General features: G+C 31.9%; 5 protein-coding genes across 10 annotated transcripts in view; 3 read left to right on the top strand and 2 right to left on the bottom strand.

Annotated features, from left to right (window-relative positions):
• Positions 1–1,331, top strand: part of CARPA (Carbonic anhydrase-related protein A) — a 71,117-nt gene extending 69,786 nt beyond the window's left edge. For all 4 annotated transcript variants that reach the window (XM_065345016.1, XM_065345017.1, XM_065345015.1 and 1 more), the window contains one exon: positions 380–1,331. In XM_065345016.1, coding sequence (XP_065201088.1) covers positions 380–508 — 129 coding nt within the window. In that variant the 3' untranslated portion in view covers positions 509–1,331. The remainder of the gene's footprint in view (positions 1–379) is intronic.
• A 4,519-nt stretch (positions 1,332–5,850) lies between these two features.
• Positions 5,851–13,319, top strand: LOC135832048 (glucose dehydrogenase [FAD, quinone]-like). Of its 2 annotated transcripts, none has more exons than XM_065345021.1 (2): positions 5,851–6,141; positions 11,047–13,319. In XM_065345021.1, the coding sequence occupies exon 2, from the start codon at positions 11,058–11,060 to the stop codon at positions 12,981–12,983; it is 1,926 nt and encodes a 641-aa protein (XP_065201093.1). In that variant the 5' UTR covers positions 5,851–6,141; positions 11,047–11,057; the 3' UTR covers positions 12,984–13,319. The 2 variants fall into 2 exon arrangements, with proteins under 2 accessions (XP_065201093.1, XP_065201094.1); XM_065345022.1 differs by lacking the exon at positions 5,851–6,141 and adding an exon at positions 9,456–9,542.
• Positions 13,320–14,289: 970 nt separating this feature from the next.
• LOC135832046 (glucose dehydrogenase [FAD, quinone]-like) lies at positions 14,290–17,240 on the bottom strand. 2 transcript variants are annotated; one of them, XM_065345020.1, is made up of 2 exons: positions 16,972–17,240; positions 14,290–16,243 (listed from the first exon to the last, which is right to left on the bottom strand). In XM_065345020.1, exons 1-2 carry the CDS (start codon positions 16,974–16,976, stop codon positions 14,359–14,361), a joined length of 1,890 nt encoding a protein of 629 aa, XP_065201092.1. In that variant the 5' UTR covers positions 16,977–17,240; the 3' UTR covers positions 14,290–14,358. The 2 variants fall into 2 exon arrangements, with proteins under 2 accessions (XP_065201092.1, XP_065201091.1); XM_065345019.1 differs by lacking the exon at positions 16,972–17,240 and adding an exon at positions 16,682–16,817.
• A 980-nt stretch (positions 17,241–18,220) lies between these two features.
• On the top strand, positions 18,221–21,725 carry LOC135832049 (dymeclin). Its single transcript, XM_065345023.1, has 15 exons — positions 18,221–18,468; positions 18,565–18,799; positions 18,881–19,033; positions 19,119–19,237; positions 19,313–19,400; positions 19,479–19,583; positions 19,672–19,787; positions 19,871–20,026; positions 20,100–20,236; positions 20,312–20,437; positions 20,524–20,637; positions 20,720–20,860; positions 20,943–21,116; positions 21,195–21,311; positions 21,405–21,725. The coding sequence occupies exons 2-15, from the start codon at positions 18,648–18,650 to the stop codon at positions 21,531–21,533; spliced, it is 1,827 nt and encodes a 608-aa protein (XP_065201095.1). The 5' UTR covers positions 18,221–18,468; positions 18,565–18,647; the 3' UTR covers positions 21,534–21,725.
• A 128-nt stretch (positions 21,726–21,853) lies between these two features.
• LOC135832050 (homeobox protein CDX-1-like) overlaps positions 21,854–27,672 on the bottom strand; it is a 30,948-nt gene continuing 25,129 nt past the window's right edge. Inside the window, exons 2-3 of the mRNA XM_065345025.1 lie at positions 24,524–24,669; positions 21,854–23,297 (exon numbers count right to left, since the gene is read on the bottom strand). Of these exons, the coding sequence (XP_065201097.1) occupies positions 23,184–23,297; positions 24,524–24,669 (260 nt within the window). The 3' untranslated portion in view covers positions 21,854–23,183. The remainder of the gene's footprint in view (positions 23,298–24,523; positions 24,670–27,672) is intronic.

The raw sequence follows: 27,672 nt of genomic DNA on the forward strand, positions 1-27,672 counted from the left end.
CAAAGTCTCGTTTTTTAACCGAAAAATTGAAAATCTCCCATTTTCAACGAAGATTGCAAAAAAGTAATTCACTACCAATGATTGCAAAAAAGTCTTGTTTTTTGCTAAAATTGTGAAAATTCTCGGCTTCTTGCAAAAAGTTCCAACAAGGCCTATTTTTTTCCAAAAATTGTTCAAAGGTCTTGCATACTGCCAAAAATTATCAAAAAGTCCATCTTTGTAGCCTTTTTTTCGTTTATGGTAGGGGAAAAAAAGGGTATTATTACTAAAGTATAAATACATAATATGTATGCTAACTTACCTAGTTTCAGAAAATTGAATAAAAATTAAATTCGTATTTTTCTTGCGCCTTTATACCTACTAAATGATTATATTACAGCTAACTCTTGGATCGACAGAAGAAGCTAGAAATCATAATCTGACTTTCAACATACCTGAAATGGAGAAAATTTTCAAGTTTCTACGGCTCCTCGTTGTATATCAGTCACAAAAACCCATTCGGAAATGAAAACAAAAGTGAAAGGATTTGTCACATGATTTTTATTATTTCATTACGATCGCCCCCCTCCTAAAAAATTAGAAGATTTGATCGGAGATTTGCATTGATGTGTAAACTATACCTTTACCTACCTACGTATGTACAAGTTTGAATAAAAGTTAGAAACGCTATAAAATACTTGCATGTATTTAGTACCTTATACCTATCTACTTACTCATTATAAAAAATTTGATTCAAAAAATGCATAATGAAATGTTAATTACCTTTTGTAAATACCTATTAAGTATACCTAAGATTCAAACTTATTTCCAATACTCGTATTATACGTACCTATAAATGTAGATATGTCATATTTTAATTTCTAGTCGTATGTAAATGCAGAAGCTTTGTATATTTTGTACTCGTGTTAAACATTATTAAACATTTTTATAAAAATAGTTTCTTACAATATTTTTTACGTCTTCGTCAAACGTAACAAATCAACATTTGGTTGAGTAAAATAATTCTGCGAATAATGCGGGGGAAAAAGTTGTAGGTATGTATAGTTAGAGTAAAAGCCATCAAACGTTTGCATTGAAAATACAATTTCAGACGTGTAATGTTAAAGAATACAGAATTCGAATTCGAAAAAGATATTTTAGGACAGGTAATTGAAATGCCTTTGTAAATTGAATGGTCTTTGTGAGGAGACGTTTCATTTTGTAATAATACGCTTGTATGACCTTACATTTGCCTGTTCATTTTACAATTTGCATGTCAGTAACACAATAGCGGTTGAATATTTTCACTGTCATAGAAATAAAACGTAATACAATAAATTTAATCTTGTTTATCTTGCATTTAATTTAGATACGCGTATGAGCGTTGTATTGTTACTTGGTACCTACCTATAGTACCTACTTTTTTTCTTCTCTGTTCTGAACGATCGGAATATTAAATGAATCGCTTGCCCTTACCACTTACTTAGATACGTCTTGTTATTGCATTTGTACTGAAATTTTTTCTCATTTGAAAAAAAAGTGTCATCATTTCGATGGTACTAGATACGTTCCCACCAACCTACCTACTTACCTACCTACCTACCTACCTACCTATTGTGTATATTTTATCATCAAGTAACATATGTATTTTTTGGTGCTCTCACAAAAGTATTTGAAGATGATCTCATAATTTTGGCTAAAAATTTCTCTGTAGCAGTTTGCATTTTTGTCATTTTTGATCAAATCGTAGAAAAAAATCACAAGGGCAGTTATAATCAAAGTTTCTAGGTTCCGAATTCGAATTTACTCATTTTTTTATGCCAGAAAAATATTGATATTACTTGGAGATACACAATCACACACTCAAATAGGCACTTGATATTACTTACGACTTCGACCTTTCACCGTTATTTTTCAAAAAATGAAATGGAAACCTAAACTCAACTTACCTACTTGTACACGGCTTTCTTTAGATAAAATCTGAAAATCTTCAAACGAATAAAAAGTCGACCGCAACATTTAAGACAATTTGTCATCATATTTTTGTCAATTCTTGTTGTACTTAGTTGGAAATGCATTGAATAGAAATGGACAATTTGAGAAAAATTGTATCGTGTCACGATATCAATAAAAACGAATACAGCTGAAAAATGAAGAAGAAAAAAGGATTTTGTTCGTGCTAAAAGGAAACGACATTTTCTTTTGTAACTTCGTTACGAGTTACAAAGAATCAAGTGAAGAAACAAATTTAATCCGAGAAAAAAATATATGGTTATACAGCCTACCTACTGTATAAAGTATCGGACAAATTGCAAAATAGTTATTTGTACACTACCTGTCATACTTTTGAATTGCATATAAAACTCTAAACTAAAATCGTAACAACCATCGTTTAAAAAAGGTGTGAAGAAACTACGGTATCCTAGCGGGTTAGAGGTAGGTAGAGGTACATACTTATCTAATTTGTATCTAAATCTGTATTATTCAAGTAATACGCGATCATTCGCAGAAATAATAGTCGAAAAAAATCAAAAAACCATATCGAATAGATCGAATTGCTTCCACGGTTTTAAAAATTTTCCTCATTTTTTCTTAAATTGTCTGAAAACCTTACTGTAAAAGTTTCCAACAGATAAAAACTTGAACAAAAAGTCAAGACAGTCGTCGTCGTCGCCGCCTGTAATCCTAATAGAATCAACTTCATTTCAATTCATATCACATGATAAAAAATACCCGTCTCGCTCCCACGTATTTTGCCTCCTATAGTTGCTTTTTTTTATACTTATTTTCTCACTCTTTCTCGTTGCTTCAAAGAGGAAAAACTTTTTAACGCGTTTAAACTTGGCGTAACGAAATTCCGTGAAAAAAAGTACCAAAAACCCGGCAAATGTACGCTTGAAATGCATCTCTAAATAAACTTAAAAAATAATGGTTTAACTTTTCGGTTTGCAAATAAAATGTTCATTCATTTGTGTATGTCGATGAAATTTGTAAGGACTTATAGGTAGGTACCTTACCTACCCAGCGATGAGGATGATTTTTTAAATATAAACTTCGATCTTCGATAAAACGATAGGGCTTTTGTGTCGTACCTATCAGCTTCGTTTGAAAAAATTGACGACGTTGTTTTATTTTATTTTTATTTTTTATAAGAAAAAAGAAAACTCTCCTCACTCCCCCCCCCCCTTATCTTTACTAGGAGGAAAAAGTTGTTTTTTAAGATAAGTTAAGAACACCGTGAAAATAAATTTTAAAAAACGTGACTTTGTTTTGTATTTTATTGTTGTACCTATATTTTCCATGTTTTTTTGTTTCAGTTTTAAATGATTTATACCTTCTGGCTTGTTTAAGAACTTTATTTCACTTCGAGACTCTGTGTTTGTGGACCGTAGAGGAAGTATAGGTACATACTTGTGTCAACTGTGTCGAAAATAATCGAAAAATAAAATCCACAAAATATTGAAATCACATAGACCAGTTCTGGGCGAACTGATGAGAAATGAAAATCATTTCGAAAATTTAATGATCTAAAATTCGATTTGATCTGAAAAGCAAATTGAAAATTTTCCAAAAATTTATTGGGTTGAAATTTAGTTTGATTCGAATTTAAAATAGAAATTCTACCCAAAAATTAAATTGTGGCAAATTACAATGTGATTTTCATTGTGTACGTAGAAATTCTCCTTAAAATTTAGTAGGCTCTTGTTTGTATTAAGTGTGGGTCCAATTTCAATTTGAAATGAAAATTAGGACGCCAGAGCTCAGTGTGATTATGATGTTTAGTGGGAATGCCTCCCAAAATTAACTGAAGAGAAATTGGAGAATTCGCTCCAAAATGTAGTAAGTCCAATAGACAAAGTTTGGCTCAATTTTAATCAAAAATGAAAATTTCCTCCTCATTTTTGAACTAAAACTCAATTTTATTTGAACAGTAATTGAAAATTTATTTCAGAGTCAACATTTTTCTTTGATTCAAATTATAAAATGAAATCCAACACAAAAATGGCGCCAATTAATTCAATGTAATTTTAATGATTGATGGAAATACTCCCCCCCCCAATAAAAAAAAGAAATTCTGCTGCTAGTGGGGAAAAATTGCCTTAGATAAAATCTAAATATACTTTGATTAAAAACGAGAAATTGCTCCCAACATTTTTCACTCAACTTTAATTGGAAATGAAAATGTTTTTCAGAATTTAGTGGGTTGGAAATTGATTTTGATTTAAATTGCAAGTAGACACCTCCTCTTTTTGTTGAACTGAAATTTGATTTGATTTGAATTGGGGATGGAGTCATTTTTAAAAATTTAGGAGGCTGAAAATCAATACGATTTGCATCACAAAATGAAAAAAATCCTCCGCAAAATGAATTACCTAAGTAAGGTTGAATTTTATTTTACTCGAATGCAAAAAGAAAATTCCGCTCAAAATTTACTAGGCTGAATTGATTTGAAGTGTAAATAGAAATTCTTTCCAAAATGCATTTCGATTTGAACGGCAAATTAAAATTTTCCTCGTTAGGACAACGAATAAATTTGAAAATATTTAAAAGGAAACCACAAATATGTAGAAACGAATAGAACAAGAAAGATAGCGGCTAGCTGAATAACGTTGAAATCTTCCGAGAAGAAAGCACAGTTTTAAAAAAAACAGTTGTGGAAATTTCTCAGTTCCGATTTTAACGTTCTTTTTGATATTGTAGTGTTGATGCGGTGAGCTTTGGTATAGCGATAAATTCGCTATAAAAGTATTTCTTTTTTGAAGCGTAAATAATGTATCATTTGTAAGAGGGCGTTGAACAGAGATTTTAAAAGGTTTTATGTTGATAGCTGATACAGAACGGTTAATACGGAATAGTATACGGAGTGTGATACTAAAATAGGATTAAGTAGCGCGACACTAAATGTAATCAATTTGTAAAAGCCATAATAATTCACAGGTCTCTCTTATTACTATCTTAAATCCTTTGCGCGTTGTGATTTGCGGACCTTTGTCAACATTTAGCGATACCGGGATATGTTTTCGATTTTTTATAAAGAAAACGTCGATTTTTTTTTTACAACATCACTCGAGTTATACGTATTCATCGATTCGAAAGCGAAAAAAGGAAGCTTGGCACCTATCTATCCGTTGTACACAGTAGGTACCTTTACCTACGTGTACTCAACGACAGCTATTTATGCATGTAAAAAAGGCATTCCTCGTAGGGAAGATTTTTTTGCATCTATTAATTACCTGGAAAATGTTAATTTCTGAGAGTAAGTTCAGGGGCACCTCTACGTTATAAAATCAAATATTTGCGATACTTACTCAAGACCGGATTTTGATGAATAAAACTCAATTTTAATAAAAAGACTTTTCGTCGTCAAATATTTTACACATTCATGAACACCCCGGTACACCTATACAACTTTAATGAAGTAATTCTTTATCGGAATAAATTAACATATTTTAGTACCTACATATTTTTTAAAGTTAGCTAGGTATATATCTAAAGCCTCGTCGTCGATAAAGTTTGTCAATTCTTTTAAATATTTTTCACCCTTCAGACTTAATTCTAGAAAAACCATAGGTCTACCTACGTTGCTATATTTTTCCGTTTGTTGACGAATATCTTATTATGTTTCACGAAGATGAAAAAAATTTCTTTTGAAATTATAAGATTATTCGAAATTCAAGTAGGTATAGGTACGTACGTTAATAATCAACTACCTACTTTCCTATGTTCTACATTCGGGTTAATAATGTCATTGCCAAAATAGTAACATACTTACACACATTTCGTAGCATAATTAGGTGCAATTAACGATGATAAGTACTAAGTAGGCCGAAATGTCGATAAGTATCTTTAAATAAGTGATATTAAACTGCATACTTTCTGTCACCTCTATGCTCATATCTTTATGAGTGAAATTGAGGCAGTTACATATTGGATTGTGTATTTATGAGTAATAGATCTAGTGTACAGATAGGTACATACTTAGGTAATCATGGTGACTCGAAAATTAAACAGAAAAAAAATTTATATAATACAGTTTTCACTGTAAAATTTGAAACAGTTGTGCAGTTTCCAGAATTAAGTGCATGTGAAATTCGTTCGGAATCAATTAATTTAAAATATCTGCGAAACATCGTCCAGTTTGGCATTTATTTAGTCGAAAAGGTAATAATATACTTATGATTTTTAATTTCTTGAGTTTTTTGTGCATAAAGTTTTACTTTCAAATGCATAAGTCGTTTAGAGTATGAAATTCAAACAAGTGTATAGGTACCTAATTGAAGAAATTTATTTTCATTAAAAATGTTTGGTAGGTACCTAAGTAATCATAATTTTAAAAACAAACAAAAATAAGATAAATTATAGGTACCTAGACCTACCTACAAGGAAATCTTTTGGTCATTTCACATGAGTAAGTACCTAGCTTAAAAGAACGTGAGTTTTACGGCGAGAGGTTTGAAATTTTCAAAATAGACCGAAAATTGCATCAATCGATGAGAAAAATCAAACGATTAGGTTTAGGCATTACGTACCTACCTACAGTGGAAAATGTCGTTCCTACAGACATATTTTTAAAACAATCACGATTCGTAATTCAATTTTTAATTTAATTCCAGCGAAGAGAATAATAATAATTTTGCGGCTTTAAAAATATAGTAAACAAAATGAACGAACCAAAATTTAAAAAGGAATTCGACATACGAAAAAAAAGCGTTAATTGAATTCTCAACATAATACTAAAATATAATCGCATTATCGTGGGGTAGATATTATCACCTTATACCCGGATAACTTTTTATCCGCTCGTAAATCTTCGATGTTGCCACTTTCTTTGAACGAGCCTTACGCAAACCTATTTAATTAGTTTAATCCTTTGTTAACCGACCACTGGAAAATACAAGGGTTAAAATTTGACAACTGGTTCAACAATTGAATTTTTTCAATACAGTTGCTCTGGATGTATCTATACCTAATTCATAAATTCGTTTACCAATGTACAAAATGACCACCTCTCTATTTCTGGTGGTAAATTTTCCAATTTTACTACAGTAGGTATATAGGTAGTAAAATATACGGATATTAATGAGATGAAAAGTGTGCTACGTATATCTTTTTAAAATACACTGGAATAAAGTAAACGAATTCAAAAAAGAAAAAAACACGACGTTTGCGGGAAATAAAAGTGTTTAAAATGACCAAATTTTTATGCTTACTTCTTCGTAAACATATACAATTTAGCGTTAAATTTTATTTTGAAATTTAGACTGTTTTAAATCATTCATTTTGTTATGTTCATTGTAGAGCAGTAAGTTATAAATATTCACGTGTAAGGCGGACTATTTTAACATTTCATCCGTATCTTATGCAAATCTGCAACATTTGTCGTCAAAATCCCATTTTAAGCCGTAGAATCGGATTTGCATATGGAATAAAAATGCGCTTTTAAATAAATATAATTCAAAGCGTTTTTAAAGGTACCCCGTGCAACTCGCCAGATATACTTTTTTTTAGTGGTTCTCATATTAGGTTCGTTATTATGAGAGCAATATCTGAGTACAGAGAGATGTTTGATCGTAAAATTTCTTTCAAAAGGTTTCTACGTAGTAAAGTACCTATGTAGGATTGTAGGTACATGATAATGGTTGTGTTTATAGGATTTTCTGGGGTTGAGTGGTTCTGATTTGGAAATGAAACCACTTGTGCCATATTTACACATTTTGTGGTACCTATCTTTGCACCTACATACGAATACTGTTAGGCGAATAACGATTTGTTCAAAATTTTAGAAATTATGCATGTTAGTAACTACAGACGTACAGCTTTTGTAATTGTAAATATAAACGTAATTTCAATGTCAACGTAAAATCTGTTACAGAAAATTTTTTACTTAGTAGAACCGCTGCGATTTTATGTAAAAGAGAAGAATGGAAAAAAGGGGTGATAAGCACTTTTTCTCGGGGGGGGGGGGGGGGTGGAGAAACATATTTGTTGGCTACATCATTAAGAGCAATTTTTTTGAAATTTAAACCCTTAGCTTGGCTAGTTTCGAAGAACTTTCCAGAATACCTGAGAATTCATAAATCTGGTGAAGGCTCTAAAATGACTCAAAACTGCCGTCGTCGATCAATTTGGAACATCTAAAATAGGATGTAAACTAAATTTCAGCATTCTCTCTAAATTGGATCACATTTTAATTTTTTTCGTAGGAAAATGTGCAAAAAAATTTAAAATTAACCAAAAATTGAGAGAATGAAACGCATAAACTAGCAGCGGAAAGCGGAGGTCTGAATATAGGTACCTACTTGAAAATTATTTTGGTACAATAAATCAGTAGATACGGTAGTATTAGATGATTTTGATAATTGCGGAAACACGCTTATCTTGAAAAAATCTGTAGAATAAATCGAATTAACTGACATAGCGTTGCTTTGCGAATTGTTCAATAAACGTCATACTTGAATCTTAAATAACTTCATTGAATTACGAGTACACATAACAAATTATTCTCCATGCCTATCGAAGCTGAACCAAGGTAGAATTTGAAGTTTTGTGGTCGATTTCTCAGTATTGGTGTATTTAAGTCGTTATGGTTTTTCGCGTAAAGTGCAAAATGTAGTGTATCTACGAGTATAAAATATCATTGACCATGTGTTCATTATTTCTACATTTATTTATGACGTTTTTTTTTCAATCAAGCAGGTGAGATATAGATAAAACAAATCAAAATTATTCCAGATAATTATGTACTGTAATGTATAAGGATGCTCATTGCGATGCGGCGTAATTTTTCTTAAAAATTTGAAAAAGCTATTCAGTTTGAATCTTGAGGTGACACGAAAAGAGCGTGGTCAAAGCTCTGTCCTCGTATACTCAATTTCTTGTAAATTCTTCTCCTTTCACTTCTAACGCTTCAAAACTTTCAAAATTGCTTCTAAAAAAGGTAGACGAAATTTTTATCAAAATAATACCATTTTAAGTTTTTGATTTTTTTTTTCATGACATAAATTGGGAAAAAATTAAAATTATTTGTGTTTTTTTAAAAAAAAAATAAAAATATGTAGAAGAAATAAAATAAAGAGATGGGTGGAAGATAAGTTAGATAAATCTACATACCTAAATGTAATCATGGTTTCAACGCAGCATGCTGAAAAATTACTCGTGGTGACTGCACTTATCTATACCTCGCTCATACTTACGAATTTTGGTTGATGATAAGTAGGTAACATGCTACCTTGATGTATAAAATTTTAAAATAACCGCACGATAAGCAGCAGGTATCCAGCGCGAGTAAACAGCAAATAAGTATCGCAAAAGTGAATATTTATGTACCTAGGTACATATCATAATTTACAACGTTTCACAAAAAAAAAGTATGTAATATCCGTGTAATTTCAACATGAGTACAAATAATTTTCTTCTATTATTAAAAGAAAAATTAAAACAGCGCGCTTCATTGAGTAGGTATGTAGTATGTGATGTGAATATGAAGGTAATAGCTGTTATTGCCTATAATACATAAATTAGATCGTTCTCCATAGCGTTTGCGACTTAACTTGGGTGATTCGGTGAGTAATATTTTTAAGTTTGAAATAGTACATAAAAATGTATGATAACAAATAGATAAAGCTATACATAAACTACATAAAAGGGAATACACTTGTGGTAGGTAGTACCTTCTAAGTACATATACACATAGGTACTTGATTTGTTGTCGGTCAATGCCACATTGGTTTGATGTCGGTGGGGTAAGTAGAAGTACTGCAAACTCAGTCGTTAGTACAGTTAGCGCCATCTACCATTACACAGTTTGTGTTAAAGTGAAAATTTCTTGCTGAAAGATTGAAATTCGCATGCACAGGGTGTCTGGTAGGAAACAGAAGACTTTCGCGGGTCCTCCTTTCTGGAGTGAGTCGAAATTTCACTTTTTTCAAATAGGTACATCCTAAGAAGCAATCACAACGAAACATTGTGATGAATTTTGGAATTACTTCGTCGAAAAGAACTGGCAATTTGGAATTTTTATAGTCGATCAATATTTATAACCTTTTCTCTTCAAAATATTAACATTTTAAATTAAACAAAGGGTTTTTTAAAAGTGGACTTAATATGTGTGTTTTTATTCTGCCTCCTTTCTTCACCAGAAATAATTTAAGGCCCACTTTTATTATTTTCGAGTCTTCATAAAAAAATCGCATTTCTTGCAGGAGAGGCATATATCCCAATCAGAAAAAATTTTGAAACGGACAAAGCCAAATCGAAAGAATATATAAAAATACATACGTATTACCAGCCAAAATTTATAGAAACTAACGTGCATTTTTCAATTTTTTGTTAATTTTTTGAAAATTAAATTTTTGTAGCAAAAATTATTCAAGAAGTACAAGAAGGAGGGGGGCCGAAAAAATGCTGCATGCCTACCAAATTTCCGTTTTCTCAGTCAATTTATTAATATTTTGATTTTTTTGTATTTGTGGCCGAAATCTAATTTTTTTAAATTCATAAAAAAATTGAAACATTCGAGCCAAAAAATGTTTCAACTTTCGAACCGAAACTAGCACCTTAAATTTTGATTGGTGAACTTAATCAGTACAATTTTAGTCTCTCCTTCTTGGGTGTACTTGTACAGTTGTAAGTACCTATGTAAAAAATACCAACATTTTTTTTTGAATTTTTGTGTATGTACTTATCCGTATTTATCCTAGAAGAAACAAATTTTTTCAAGCTTTCAAAAGTCTGCCAAAATGTCAGGAAATGATTTTTGAAAGTTTGACATAGGTACCTAGCAATTTATTAATTTTTTTTTCAAGTTTATAGAATGAGGTGAAAAAGTCCCATTTGATAGTAAAATGTTGGAATTGGGAATTGGGAATTGGTCATTGGTATAATGTACATAGAATAAGAAATCAAATAAGATAATGTACCTATTTGCTAAAAAAATTGACCAAATTTTTTCCCAGGATTTTAAAAACCTGGCAATATGTTGGAAAATAATTTTTAATAGTTTGACATAATTTTAACAATGTATCCATTCGGTTTCATTATTTAATTCAAGCTCGTTTACCTTTTCAGTTTAACATCGAATGGACTCGGCCAATCAAACGTGTCCAACAATCTCAAGTTCAAGTTTTGTACAACTTGTGCTCACTCAATTGCTGACGCCATTGATAACTTCAAACTGCGACCTCACCGCGTCCTATCCAAATGACAAAAGTTCAAACGTATACCAGCAAACTTTCCCCGAATATGATTTTATCATCGTTGGCGCAGGATCAGCAGGATGTACAATTGCGAATCGTCTGAGCGAAGTAAAAGATTGGAAAATCTTGCTAATCGAGGCCGGGACTGATCCACCGGTAAATTCAGATATACCCAGTCTATTTCCCACCCTACTCCAATCTCCTTTCGATTGGAATTACTCGACTGAACCGGCTGAAGATTCGTGTCTAGGTATGATTAATAACCAGTGCAAATGGCCTCGGGGCAAAGCATTGGGTGGAAGTAGTTCGATTAATTTCATGCTAGCAGTGCGAGGCAACGCTAAAGACTATAATCACTGGGAATCTTTGGGAAATCCAGGCTGGGGTTATAAACACGTATTGAAATATTTCAAAAAATTAGAACGGGTACGTACACCGAGATTAGACGAAAAACTGCATGGATATTCAGGAAACGTGTATCTTGAAGATTTTACAAATAATACCATCTACGATACCAAAGCTGTGAAAAATTTCATAGCGAATTATTCCATCGAATCGGGTTTACCTATTGTTCCAGATATCAACGCTCATCACAAAGCAGGTGTGGCTATTGTACCTGGTACTTTACATAATATGGTCAGATGGAGTACCGCTAAAGCTTACCTGGGACCTGATCAGAGAAAAATTAATCTGGATGTAATGAAACAAACCTTAGTTACCAAGATATTGATCGACGATAAAAAAAGAGCTTACGGAATCGAAGTGTTGAAAAATGGAAAATACAAACAGATCTTTTGTAAAAAAGAAGTCATTGTGTCGGCGGGAAGTATTAATTCGCCTCAATTACTGATGCTTTCCGGTATTGGTCCGAAAAATCATTTGCAAAATAATAATATCGAAGTAATACGCGACCTAAAAGTAGGATATAATCTTCAAGATCACCTAATTACTTATGGTCTGGTAGCCAAACTTGATATGAAAAATCTCACCGTCAATGTCCCCAACGATGACATCTTGTATAATTACTTATCGAAAAGAATAGACGTAGGATTTGTAACCGATACGATGATATTTTTCAACACAACGGGTTACGATGCTAATTACCCAGATATACAAATTCATCACATAGTATTCCCTCAAAATCGCACCAGATTACCGCTCTTGAGTGGGAGCAATTTTAAACCTGAAATCGTAGACGAATTTTTAAAACTGAGCAAGCAAGCGCCAATGCTATTTATGTTGCCGACCTTGCTCAGACCTAAAAGTAGAGGACGAGTTTTTTTAAAGAACAATAACCCCTCGGAGCGTGCTAAAATAGTTACCGGGTATTTGACCGAGAAAGAAGATGTCAGTAAAGTAGTTCAAGCTTTCCGCACTCTGGAAAAGTTATCACAAACTGAAGCTTTCAAAAAATATGGTAAATTAACCTACGTGCCTCTAAAAGAATGTGCCGCATTCATTCCACATTCAGATAAACACTACGAATGCCTTGCACGACATTTGGGTATCACTGTGTACCATGCAGCGGGAACTTGCAAAATGGGGCCCCTTAGTGATCCATATGCGGTGGTTAGTTCCACGTTGAAAGTACATGGCGTCGAAGGGTTGAGAGTAGCGGATGCATCTATAATGCCTCATATCGTTAGTGGCAATACAAATATACCTACGATTATGATTGGCGAAAAAGCATCTGATTTGATCAAGGATGATTGGTTGAAATGGCCATATGTTGAAACAGACCAGTTTTTAATTTCTGAACAAGCCAAAGAATTTCACCAGCATGCGAAATTTTTATACCCTTTTTTATAATTTTTTACCATGAATTTATTTTGAGTTTGAAAAAAGTTATAATAAAAGTTGAATACATTTTTTGAAAAATTTATTGTTGATATCTACATATTTTCAAATTATTCTTCAAGTACCTACTTGATCAAACAGGTACAGTAGAACCTCGATTATCCGACTTCCGACTATCCGACTTCTCGATTATCCGACTAAAAAAATGCATCCGACTTCTTCCGATTAATCGATCAAAAAAAGTCGGATAATTTTTTATTATCCGATTTAAGCCAAATTTTTTATCAAATCAATGTCAAATCACTGATTTTGCCGTTTGTATGTATTTACACTTTTTTCTTAAAGGGGGGGGGGGTCCTAACTCCTAAGGAACATTTCTAGCCCTTGTACTAAAAAATGATTTGCTACGATGTTATTTTTTTGCGTTTTTAGCATTTTGATTTTTTAAAATTCGACCAAGAACAGAAAACGTAGATACTTATCCTCTGAAATATTTTGGCCAGTGATACAATTTTGTATTCCTTCGATTTAGCTTTGTGCGGTTCGTAAAATTTGTTACCGGTTGGAGTTGGAATAACTCTTTTATACGAGTAAGTATTTCACTTTACTTCTGAAATTCAAATACCTTCAATTTTTTGATATTATTCTGACCCTGTTTGAGGGCTTTAGTAGTGGAGGCGGTTGGAAAACTTGGCTTGTTGACTCTAGAAATAAGTTATTATTTGATCTCAGCACCTTCGAATTTAGCAATCGATAAGCCACTTCACTTTTGAAGTTACATATTTCGAATTTTTATTTAAAAATTAGTGTGTTGAAAATAAGATAATAAACGGCCTTCCTCGAAATTTTTTCACATTTCTAAACGATAGCTTTCAATATTGTTGTATTTATTATGAAAAGTTGAGCTTTTATCTTGAAAGTTCAGCGATGAGCTTTTCAGAGTGTTATGATTCAATTTGAATCTTTCGTCTGTTTTCTTTAAAACGCCACAAACAGATTCAGTATAAATTAAGTTCGTTCAGTTTTGAAACATGAGCCTGTTCGACAGCTTCGCAAGAAATCGCATCGAGTTATAGGTGTCGAAAGAATTGCATACTCGGTTTGCCGTAAATAGGTAAATACATACATACTCGTACGTATAATAGCTGTATTTACGGCAAACTGGGTATGCAATTCTATTAACACCATTAGGTAGTCTACAGACTTCAATTAATATAATTATGTAGGTAAGGTACCGTACTCGTATTCCATCAAATGGGAAACCAATAATGACGGATCTTTTCAAGGGTCTGCCCACTAGCAAAATAACAACAATAAATTTACCTTAGAAAAATTATTTATTTAGGTAAATACAACATTTTCAACTTTATCAAAATGTATAAAAGTCTCACAATTCATCTCTTATCGATTCGTTCTTCTCTATATTTAACCATTCTTCTTTTATCATATCAGAAGCTTTTTCTCCAATCATCACGCACGGAATATTTGTATTGCTGCTAACTATATTTGGCATAATGGAAGCATCAGCAACACGAAGTCTCTTAATTCCATGCACTCTGAGATGCGAATCGACCACTGATTCAGTATCAGTTACTGGTCCCATTTTGCAAGTACCACATACGTGATACATGGTGGTCGTCATATATTTTATCATGCATTCCCAGTAAGAAATACCATCCAGTGGTGCGCATTCGGTTATATTTAATTTAATAACAGTGATGTTTTGCTCACGAAACACAGCAGTATCGCCAAGTTTTTTGATCCTCCTTATTCCTTCTAGCAGTGTTTCTTTGTCAGCCTTTTGGGAGAAATATGATAAATCAATAACAGGTGGTTCGAAGGAATTGTTATTCTTCAAGTACACACGTCCCTTACTTTTTGGTCTTAATACAGTAATACCGGGTATTATAATATAATCTCCTGGAATTTGCATCGCTGAATCTATTATTTCTGGTTTCATATGAAATGCGTTAAAAATAGTCATCAACTGCGATGATTTGGCGGGAATTTTCAAGAAGTAAGCTTGAACATCAGGGTAATCTTGTTGATCACCTGTAGTGTCTTCATATAAAACTGAATTAATACCACCCAATGAACCAAGTTCTGTTCGTCTAGTGAAGTAATGATATAAATCATCCATTATTTGTAATTGTTCATTCGGCATTTGATAATTGACATTGTGTGAAAACATCAAACCAGTGAAAAGTACATGATCTTGTAGGTTGAAGCCTACTTTGAGGTCTTTTATAGTCTTAATGTGGAGCTCATTTAGATGCTCTTTCGGTCCGATTCCTGATAACATCAATAATTGAGGAGAATTTATTGCTCCTGCCGAAAGTATAATCTCTTTTTTAACGAAAAAATCGGTGCTAATGTTATCTTTGAAAACGGTTACTCCGTAAGCTTTTTTTTCAGAATCAATAAGTATTTTACTCACGTGCGCTCTTTTTAAAACGAATAAATTTTTTCGATCTCGGATAGGTGAAAGATATGCCTTTGCAACGTTCTGTCGCACGCCATTTTTTATTGTTGCTAAGACTTTACCGATTCCTCGAGTTACATTAATACTGATATCTTCTACCGAAGGAAATCCTAATTCTAGAGCAGCACGAACTAAAGACTCTTGCAACAATTTAACTGGCTTACGAATTGTATCGGTAAAATGCTCCACGTTCAAGTAACCATTGCTGCCATGAAAATCGTTTCTCAAATTTTCCACGTTTAGGTTTTCTAATTTCTTAAAATGAGGTAACAAGCTTTTGAAATTCCATTTATGGTTACCAAGTGCTTCCCACCTATCGTAATCCTTTGTACTTGCTCTGGTATATAACATGAAGTTTATTGCACTCGATCCTCCCAAACTTTTTCCACGTGGACAGTAACATTTTCCATTTAACGAACCTTCACAAAATCCTGTGCCTTTCACTGAATCATATTCCCAGCTCGTACGAGGATTCAGTACAAAAGGTAGCAATCCAGGTATGTCAGATTCTAGAGGTGGATCATCACCGGCTTCTATAAGTAAGATATTCCATTTTGAAATTTCACTCAATCTGTTGGCTATCACTGAACCAGATGAGCCAGCACCAACAATGATAAAATCAAATTCGATTTCGTTTTCTCGAGCTGCCTCGGTATCGATGGATTTTGGATAAACAGTTGAGATATCGCACGGAGCATTCAAAAGCGTGGCTATTAATTGTGTTACGAGCATGCCTAATACGCCATTGCTTGAATTTAAACACGTATCGTTGAAATTGTGTACATCCATTCTGTGTGGAAAAAAAACAAGTGTAAGTATGTACTTATGCGTATACCTATCGTGAATTTTCATCTTAACCTAGGAATTTGAAAATACACAGGTATTTGAATAAAATACGTAGATACACGTACCTAGTTACCTACTTATAAAATAGGACAGATGAAATTTTCGAAAAAAAAATATAGGTACCTACTCGTGCTTTATTTCATTCAAAATATAATTTTGCATCATTAGAAGTGTTTTATCACGTAACTTGTTTATTTCAATTTAGAGATAAATGCATTTTAGTTGAGGTTAAAGTTACAAGTAAACTTAACCTAGGTAATTCGCTCGTTTTAATTATCATTATTGACTGATAATGAGTACGAGTTTAAGTACTTATGTAACACATAAAATACCTGCGCATTTTCTGAAATATTCGTTAAATTAAATTGTTGGTTTCACGTACCGAAATGTTGATAAGTAAGTAAAGTAGGTGGGTCTAAAACTGTAAACTTTCAAATTATAACTTTTCGCCATGCCATCGAAACTAAAGAAGCTGTGCAGCTGATTGAATTTCAAAAATTCTTTTTGAAAAAAAATTGAAGGATTTACTGAGTACTATTCAAACATTGATCGATTATTTTGAATTCTATACATTTTTATTTTAAATAAAATAAGTTAGGTACCACCGATGCAATTTTGATACGTACTTTGAGTACAACTAAGAAAAAGTAGATATAAAAGAGCGGTACTTACGTCATTTTTAGGTATCCAGAATCTAAGCTATAAAATCACTAATGTTAATGAAAAATTTTATACTGCACGAATAATTACTACTATGAAAAACAATTTTTTTTTTTACTTTTGTCGCTGTTCTAACGCTTGTATAACACAACTTGAAACGATCGATCAGCTTACCTACTGCTGGCAGACTACTTTAAGACTGATGAAACGAATGTAACATGATATTTAGATTGTTTTACCATTCGATTAATGAGTAAAAACAAGTTAGAAGCCGAGTGAAGCTGCAGCAATTCACTTGACGCCGGTTGCGTTGCATGAATAAGAAGTACCTAAGTTACCTGTCTATGTAAGGTAACAATACATACAATAGCTCAACTTGAACGTGGTTAGTAGGCAATAAATACATTTCATACGTACGTATTTTCAAAAAAAATTAAAAAGGCACATACTCAACTATTTTTTGATTTTGATTACCTATTTAGTTAATTGCCTTTTTTCCAACTTTTCTGCATATTTTATTGTTTTTAATGCGATACATTATTCAATGAATTTGCTCTGTTGAAGAGTTTATATTGTATACCAAGGTACAATACATACATCGAAACAAAAATTAGTACCTAATTAATAATATTAATATTATACATATTGAAGAAAACTCAGTTTGGTTTTTTTAAAAATTTATTTCAACTTTGAATTCTACCTTTATTTGTTTCAGACTTCAAAACGAATAATATTATTCTCTGTATCTGACGAAAGTTTGATTTGATTTTCATTTTGAAAATCGACCAAGCCTTGGCCCGCACAAACACCGCCGTGCGGCAAGTTTGAGATTACGACTTACGAGGATGACCTAATAATTACTCAACTAATTAAGTACTATTAACATAGTAACTCATTATTATTATTCCATGAATATGAAAACACGAATGAGGAATGACGAAATCGGAAATGAGAACTGAAATTTTAATGTACAAGTAGACAAGTACATACAATCAAAGTCTTACTCTGAAACTGAAACTGAAAAAAAAGGAAAAATTAAAAAAAAAACAAAAGAAAAACAAATAAACAATAAAAAGTAAAAACCTAAAAAACCATCAATTTATTTATTTTTTTTTTTGAATATCAATCTTTTTGGCAAACCCAATGATCGAGCGAATTTCATCAATGCTTCAGATTGTCGGGTGATTATTCCGAAGAAGCTCAATGTAAATAAATAAATTTGGCAACGTTGCCTTTATTTGTAAATTCTTGTTGATATGAAGTTGGTTTTGGTCTAAAACAGAATTGATACGTCAAAAATTCTCAATTTTGATTCTGATTATTTCGTCATTTATGATTACGCTTACAATTTATGAGTGATTTTCGATGCAATCAGACTTCATAATAATTAACTGTAAAGGAATGAAAGTATTGGTTAACTTTTGAACATTTTTCAACATTATTTTGGAACGTATGATAAAGTTTTCAAAATGATTATGTGTCACTTATTCTGATGTCTTCGTACGTATGGTAAGTACCTATTGAAATCATTAGTAAATATCAGGATTTTCTTTATATTATTTTAATGTTTTCCATCAGATTTACGTGCTTTTGTGTCTGTTTCAGATGTTCCTCGTTATATATTCATTCCATGAGGGATTCTGTGTGATTTTGTAGAAGTATGAATCATTCGGATCTATAGTTTCACAATGGGAGCTAGTAGCAGCTCGGAATTTGATTCAAGCGGCGATCTGACTGATAATGATTCGCTGTTGTTGTTTGCCGGCGAATTACCCATCGCTGAAAATGATCAGTTCTGGGATACTTTTCTTACATTCACTTTAAAGCCTCCAACCACCAGGTATGTGATTATTGGTTTGATATGTGCCCAGTAAAAGTACATACCTACATCATTATAATTTATATTTTTATGAATCTTTAGAGAAATCGATGAAGCAATTGGTAATCGATTGAAACCAGTCTGTAAAATGTTATTTATGAACAACTTGAAAACTGGAAATTTCGCTACATTATTGAAGTATATTTCCAAACATTCTGCGGTCAGCTGTTTAGTTCCAACTGAAAATAACGAAAAGTAAGAATTTAAAAATATGATATATAATAGGTATTAATAGATAAGTATGCGAATTCAATTCTTTTAATAATCGGGAACTTTTTAGCGCAAGCATCACACGGTGTCGATTTTTCAATGCCCTGTTTGTGGCGAGGTGTTTTACGAAATATCTAATCGAACATACCAATGAAACCGAATTACTGAATCATTTTTCACCCAGCGTTGGTACGATAAAGCTTAGCCTATATTTATTCTTTTTTCCAATTGGTTATCTTTCATATTTTCATTTTTTATTTCCAGATTCACCGAAAGAAGAAAATTCTAAATTAGTGAGTTTTCAAGAATACATGCAAATTTTGGTGGACAGCATAGTTAAACTACCTGTACTGTGAGTTTAATTTTTAAAGTTTGGGTATGTCTAAACAATAACGATTTTTACGAAGAGAAATTCATGTGGTTATTCTAGTGATTCTACGTATGAGCTTCACATTGAGGTTATCAATTCGTTACTTGTTTTATTATCAGTTCCGCTGTTTGCCTGTATTCCTGCCAATCAATATACTTCTTATAAGTAAGAAAATATACACCTAAATTTATTATTTACTGATTTGTTTCGAAACAGAATTTTCCATTTCTTTCTTTCTGCTCTTACTTTTCAGATTCATGATGGAAATAGCGGAAGCAAATACACTTTTGAAAACGTTACTTCAGCGTTATATAGAACAACCAAAGAGACCAGTTAAATCTCCCAGTAATCTTTTTTACGAATTAGCTTGTAAGTCGTCTTAAGGTGGATCAATTTTTTCATGTTTCGTCACTTTTTAATTTTAATTTCGATTTTTGAAATGCCACGTGTAGCGGATATTTGGAATTTCTTCGCGTTTCATCGGCAAGATGAAGATGAAACATTTTCACCTTTAGCCAATCATGCAGTTTTATTAATGCTAGTTTTAATCAACCATAGTTCTCCAACAATATCTAATCCTTATAGAAATTCAATATCGTCGTATACAGGTATGTGTAACACAAACTTAACGTGTTTCTATTAAATTCATTTCAAAAAGTCCAAGTATTTGTGTAATTCCAGCAAATGTGAATGGGTTATACGAAGTTCTCTGTCAAACAATCAAATCGGAAGAGAATACGCTATTATTGTATCATTTGCTTCACTGTAACGTTAATTTTAGAAATTATCTATTGGCTCGATCCGACATAGAATTAATGGTTAGTACGTGTTTCTTAATTTATATTCTTTGATACCGAACGATAATATAAATGATGAGTCCTCTTTTTTTGTAGCTTTTTCCCATTTTGAGACGAATTTATAATGCAGCGGATAATAACTGTCACCACATGTACATGTCGTTGATTATTCTGTTGATTTTGACTGAAGATCAGTTATTTAATAAAACCATCCATAGTATGGTGAGTAAAATGCCAATTATTGTGATGATGTTTTTCAATTGACATTTTTCGTAATCAATTCGCGATTGAAAATGTTAATGTTATAGATGCTGAAAGGAATTCCTTGGTATACGGAACGCGTCATAAACGAAGTCTCACTAGGCGGACTAATTATACTAGTAACTGCTAGAACAATTCAATTCAATTTATTAAGAATGAGAGTGAGTAATTTTCAAATTTTCGCTGATTAATATCAAAAACACCTACGTGAATGTGGTTCTTGTAAAAAATTATTTTTTTTAGGATAAATATTTGCACACCAACTGTTTAGCAGCATTAGCGAACATGTCGTCGCAATTTACGAATCTGCATCCTTACGTTTGTCAGCGTCTCATCAGTTTATTTGAAGTTCTTACAAAAACACATTCTAGAGCAAACGTGGACGTATGTCATTGCATTTTTTTTCTGTTTTATTTTCAATTTAATTATGCCCTCGGAACACCTAATGACGGAATATTATTTTTAGGTCATGGCTGTTGAAGAAGCTATAAGAATCATTCTAGAAGTGATTAACTCGTGCTTGACGCATCAATTAATACACAATACCAATTTAGTTTATACGCTGTTATACAACAAGCATGTCTTTCAACCATTCAGGAATCATGAAGCATTTCACGATGTCATTCAAAATATCGATTTGGTATGTGCTTGAAAGTTGAAATATTTTTTGCACTGAAAGCTTTTCCCTCATTTTCTCATTTTTTAAATTTTTTTCTAGGTCATAACGTATTTTTCTAAAAAACTAGAGAAAGAAAATGAGCAAAGTAATGACGTGAATGAAATTTTAGAAAAAGTACAACGATGGTCTTTACAATGGCCCAGGGATCTTTTAAAAGTACGACTGCTATTCTCGTTTTCGTTAGTAAATTTCGTAGTCTTAATATTTATCGAGCCTTCTATATATGTATGTATTGTATATTTTGTGTAGAAATTTCCTGACTTGAAATTCAAATACGTGGAAGAAGAACGACCCGAAGAATTTTTCATTCCATATGTATGGTCTTTAGTCGGAAAATCGTCCGGAATCTACTGGAACGCGGCTTTATATAAACTGTGATAATGTTGTGTTAATTGTTTATTACTTGCGCAAAACCTTTATACATTACATATTTGCTTTTGTTGAGATGTAAATTTTATACACCTAACTGGTATTACGATAATCTGTTATAATTCGTTGAACGAAAAATAATTTTTATTTCAATTCGAGTGTATGGTCCTATTTTAATAAATTATTCCATTTCATTTTTCATGTACTGTGCTTCAATTTTGTTATTTTATTAGAAATGAAAAGAATAGGTAGAGGTACCTAATATTTCTCCATCGGTTGTCGAGGTATTGTTACACCTTATTCATATCACACGAAGGAAAACTACTATGAACTTGAAACTAATAAAATTTATTATCGCATTAATGTTTTACACTAATTCACAATTCGTCTTAATCTCAAAACTCACAAAAAAATCAGTAAAAATAATTTACTTATTTTTATTATTAATTTTTACATGTTTTGAAAACGTAATACTTATTCACCTATAATTATAAAGCTTGACGATCATTTGGTAAATCTGCAGTACAAAAACAACTGTACATTTTCAAATATTTTACGTAAGGAGGTCACATAACTTTTTGCGCGGTGAAATTATACGTAAGACATTACGGTCATTATGCTTGAAGTAATAATGAAACAGTGGAAAAAAATTAAAATAATCAAAAACTCGGCTTCCAATAAAAAAGGGAAAAAACTGGATAACAACGTTTGGATTTTACCAACACGATGAAATTATTCTGATCTGGCATCAAAATATAATATTTAATTATTTTAATGCAGTTGTATTTTGTACTTCACTAATTACTACATACGTAGTTAGCCTATACACAGTAATTTACTCATATTTGTATGTTCATTTTTACACATTGTTACAAAATGTACATTTTAGAAGCAAAATAACTATTTTGATTTCAAATGAATGAGCTTCTCAAGCAAAAGTTATTTGCGTTCTATATACTTCAATAAGATGGTCATTGATAATACAGGAACCTAATTCCTAATTATAACACTCAAGATTGATACTTACAAACAAAAAAAAACAAACTAAATATACAAAAAAGTTTCATTAACACGAGTAATATGGTATGAAAAATATTATACGCAGCGGTGAATGCCAATGCCTCATAAGAAGTAATTTCATTATTTGGAAGTTGAAAACCGATATGAAATAACTGAGAAATGCAATGCTTGTGTGTACAAAACCAAAAATTAAAAATTTTCATTCAAAAGACCAATGTATCTCGGTCATAAGCTCAACAATTGAACATAAAAGCGCTCTTTCTCAAAATTTATGCTAAAACTTCTTTTACAGTAACAAAAAAATGTTAAAAGATGAATGTGTGTGTGCGAGAACAGGGTAAGAACAACAGTATAGAGTTTTAAAAAAAGAGATATCCTAAAGGCCAAAACAGCTGAGCTCACCGCTGAGTATTAATGCAATAAGAGCATAATGCTTAATGAGTAGGTGTAGGTACATAATACTTTATAAGAACTGTTTCTCTCAACGAGAATTTAATTCGCCTTTGTGAAACAGTATAATACTTACTCGATTCCAACAAACAAAATCACGGAACAACAAACAATTTAAAAAACACAACTACCTATACATAACAGTTAGTCGCGCAGTAAAAAAAATTGACAAACATTTGAAAAATTCAACTATATGGTAATAAATTGATCTTGAATTACTGGTTCTGATTTGAATTGTAATTCTTGTTTTTTCTTCGCTTGTTTTCGATCTTTGGCTCGTCGATTTTGAAACCATATTTTCACCTGGAAACAGAACGAAAAAAAATTAAAACAAGAAAAAGGCTACCTACTCATTTTAACCGCGAGTAGTAATGTTTGCCATTCCTATTAGAAACAGGAAACGTTTCATGAAGTGAGTCAAATTAGGCTGATGCGTTAACTTTGAACACGTCACTCCACTTTACGCTGACTCACTTGAATTTCATAAAATTTTATTCGTATTTTTTTGCAGATTTTCCAACGTGCAAAGTGTATTTCCACCCATCACGATATTCGTGATCGAAAAAAAAACGTTGTTGTACAAACAATAGAAGTTAGAAATTTAGGGTATTAGTAGATTGCCTAGCTATTTGATCATACCGCCGATTATTAGTTAGGTGCACATTTGTTATTAGCACTTTCTTTAAATGTTTACCGACCGGTAAACATTACAATTCAGATGAACTTTCAAATCACCACGATTCTTATTTCATTGCGGTGCCTAACTTGATTTTTTTTTTATTATTCAAACTTCCTTACATTCGCTTTTTGTTTCAATATAGATAACCTAATATTAATCACACATTAGAAATATTATTCCTTTTTACTTTTTAGAACAAAAGGCTAATATCTGTTACGTACTCATCAAAATGTAAAAACGAACCGAATCCCTTCCATGTGTGATGGAAACAATGAAATTAATAATCGTAAATGATTACCTACCTATTTGTCATAAACTTTTAAAAATAGGTAGGTACGTAAAAAGGTGAAATATCTACCTATACCTACTTATTACCCAACACAAAAAACCGATTTTCTCGGTAATTTAATTTTTCGCCAACGAATCGTTTTATTTACTTTAATAGATTAAAAAAAATTTGTTTAAATAATAACATCGTAAACTATTTGGCGTTATTTGCGAGATTTCACCGTTGAAATTCTTTCAACCTTATGTTTGCATTGAAGTAATTTCGGATTAATTTTATTACCTGATAAAGGAAAAGAAAGCAGTAAAAAATATCAGAGTTGCACAATTTCAACGTGTGTGCTAGTTTGAAAATTGGATATTTCTTATTTTTCTTTTAATTGATCTAAAATTCACGAGTGCTTTTTTCAAGCACAACCCAGCGCCGCGTAATTTTCTTCATCGCTCTTAAGGGAACAATTTCGAACAGAATAAGAATAGAGGTTCGGATGATTTTGGGACAGCTTTCTCGATTCTGTATAAGTCTAACCTTCCATAGTATCTTAATTTAGGGAAGATTCGTTACCTGTCTTTCCGATAATCCTAGATATGTTGCCATTTCTGTTTTTCTTCTAATTGTGATATATTTATTAAAAAGAAATTCTTTTTCCAGTTCTACTCGTTGTTGATCTGTGTATACCACTCGGTACTTGTCTTTAGTTCTAGTTTTGCCTGCAAACATAAAAAGAAACCAGAAATTATTTATAATCAAGATTTTGATTTTCAAATAGATATGCACGAATATGGTACTAATTAAGAACCTTAAATATTTATTACACACATTAAGTATGCATTTTCGGCAAGTAAAATAAAAACAAAAAATGGTAAATTCAGAGTAGAGGATTTCTTTGAAATACATCTTCGACATCTTTCTTTTTTAAAAAAATTTGTAATTGTATTCAAAGATTGATTGATTTAATTAATTAATTACATAATATGTAATATTTATACATATTACAAAATATCGTAGCAATTTCATTACATTTCGGATAGTGAACTTGCCTATCTTTGAAACAGAAGGAACACGAAGTTGTGGTATTAAAAATTATTAGACTCGCTGAACTCTCTTGATTTTGAATATCTAGTGAAAACTCATAGGCATTCGCTAAGAATCTCTGGTTGAATGTTAAATAAAATGCGTTCAACTAACTAAAACTGCTGTCTCGTGTGATATTTTTCATAGATTCAATCCTATTAGTTTTTCTTTTAATGGAAGAATGATACGTACGAGTATGTCTATTTTCTATGTTTTGAAGATATCTTTGACAGTTTGTAGAAGAGTATGTCTATATACGCGTAGGTATACTACAATACATACATACAAGCATGAAACGTAACCATTTAAATCGACTACATAAGCATTGTTGAAAATCTATCGGTTTACATGTGTTGAGGAGTGTTCAAAATACAACATTTCACACCCATGTATTATATGTATTTGTACTTATTACACGGCGTATACGAGCTTATCAGATTTCACAATGCGACACCAAAGTAAATGAAACGGTTCGTTTTTCTAGCAAATCGGTCTGTCTGTATGAGCAAAGAACATGGTATAAGTAGGATATGCCGCAGCCGCAATGTATAACAACTGAAACTTCTTATCGAGAAAACAGGTGCCATGTTCTCGATTTCTGACTTCGGTCGTGTTTATTTCTACTCCGGTGAAAGATCCTTTTTGGTTCAAGTTTTAAGCCACATCACACGTTACTCGCGTTCCAAAAACAAACATATTTTCATTAAGATGATTTATGGCATCTCTAAAATGTCCTAGTACAAAGTATATGTATAGGCGCTTCATTTTTAATGTTGTTAATAGGCAGGGAGCAAAAAAGCCACAAGAACTTAATACCTACTTAAGTTGCGATTTCAGTATAATGTTTTTTTGCATTTTTTCCCCCACATCTTGATCAGCCTCAAGTCTAAACATCTTCATTACCTACGTTATGATGAGTAAGTACATATTTGTAACCGGCACATAGGAATCAGTCACCTTTTTAAATAGGTATCGACCAAAGTTGAACGAAAGTACTCGCAAGGCCTTGGATGGAAAAATTTTTCGAGATCAAAACGCCATGAACAAATAATAAGTAAGTAGGTATATAAGTTTTACCTCGCCTATACATAAGTAAGCATGTAAAAAGTTTTTCCCCTTGTTAGCTTGTCAAAACATCAGGTGTAACCTTTTCTTATCGTTACCTATTCGATGTACATAAAACAAACCGCCATGTCATCCATAGTAAAGCCGCTATTGATATCGGACAGTTGGTAAACACGGTAACAAATGATGACTATGTACTCCAAATAGGTAGATACCTTTATTTACTTCAAAATATGCGGATTCTGTTATCAGCCAACTTCTCATTTACATCAAAACTAGATATGTACCTATGTACTTACTATTCGAGGATTCGAAGATATAAAGAGGATGTGGGTAAGTATATAGGTAGGTAACTTATGAGGCAAGCATACTATCATGTCAAGTCCAAAACCCTTACACTGCGTCACTGAATATCAACATTCAACAGAGATTTACTTGTTATCAATGAATACCATTTCGAGTGATATTTTCCACCAAAATCACAGTTTTTCTATAGATACAGTGGACTCAAAAAGGTAGGCAAGTGAATTGGTTACAATAATAAAGTTGAATTTTATTTTAAAATGAAAATTTTTTGCCTTTAGCACAACTCAATAAGTACCTGGCAATTACCCATACCATGGCATGATTTCCTCTTTTTCACGTATTCTCCTCAACTTTGAACAATCCAGGAAAATTTTTATCGTTTTTTTTTCTTAAATATTATCAAACTTATTTTTGTATTTTTTTTTATAAACCTTGTATTTGTTTTATTTATCGAGCGAGGTTGATGTGAAGGTGAACCAAAAAGTAAGCAGCGTTAGTATTATTTCAAAAAAAAAAAAAAAAAAAATGAAATAAAAAAAGTTTAAAATACAGCGACTTAAATAAAATTTTTTGAAAATAATTACATAAGTACCTATCTACGTATTGATTATTGAGAAATGTATGCTTTGAAAATTTTTCCAATTAAGAGAGGTGTAAGTATAGGTAAGGTACCTGTAATTTCATAGGTATGTAAGGTGTTGTATCGACGTTTTATAGCCTTCTTATCAACGCTGATAATTGTTCACGTCTTCGAAATTAAATTAAAAAATAATCCGCAATGCTTGATTTTGAACAGTTTTTACTCTATTGAAATTTAACAAACAGATAATTCATTTAGCGATAATCATACCATTATGAAAATGACAATACCTTTACAATACTCTTCGACTGATATTCTTACGTAAGTACATGAACACAGATTTGCTGACAAGAAACACCGAGTTGGATATTAAATTTTCAATTTTTCTAGTATTGTTCCGCCAGTAATTACAGAATGGGATTCTACTGAGATTTTCAAAAAGGGACTCGCATAGCTGATGACTAAAGAAACGATAGTAAGTATTGTGTAAATAACTGTTGTATTGTATGTTGATAAGCCTACTTACCTACTAATGTAAAGAAGCTAACAAAATAATTAAAGTACCTTACATATATTGGAAGACGTCTAGGTGCATGAATTAATAAATCTACTCAGGTATTTTATTTTTAAAAGAAAACAATGTCCCATAGGTACCACTTGTTGGGAATATTGTGTAAACCCTACTTGA

Source organism: Planococcus citri, chromosome 1, assembly GCF_950023065.1.
Source record: "Planococcus citri chromosome 1, ihPlaCitr1.1, whole genome shotgun sequence".
Taxonomy (NCBI): domain Eukaryota; kingdom Metazoa; phylum Arthropoda; class Insecta; order Hemiptera; family Pseudococcidae; genus Planococcus; species Planococcus citri.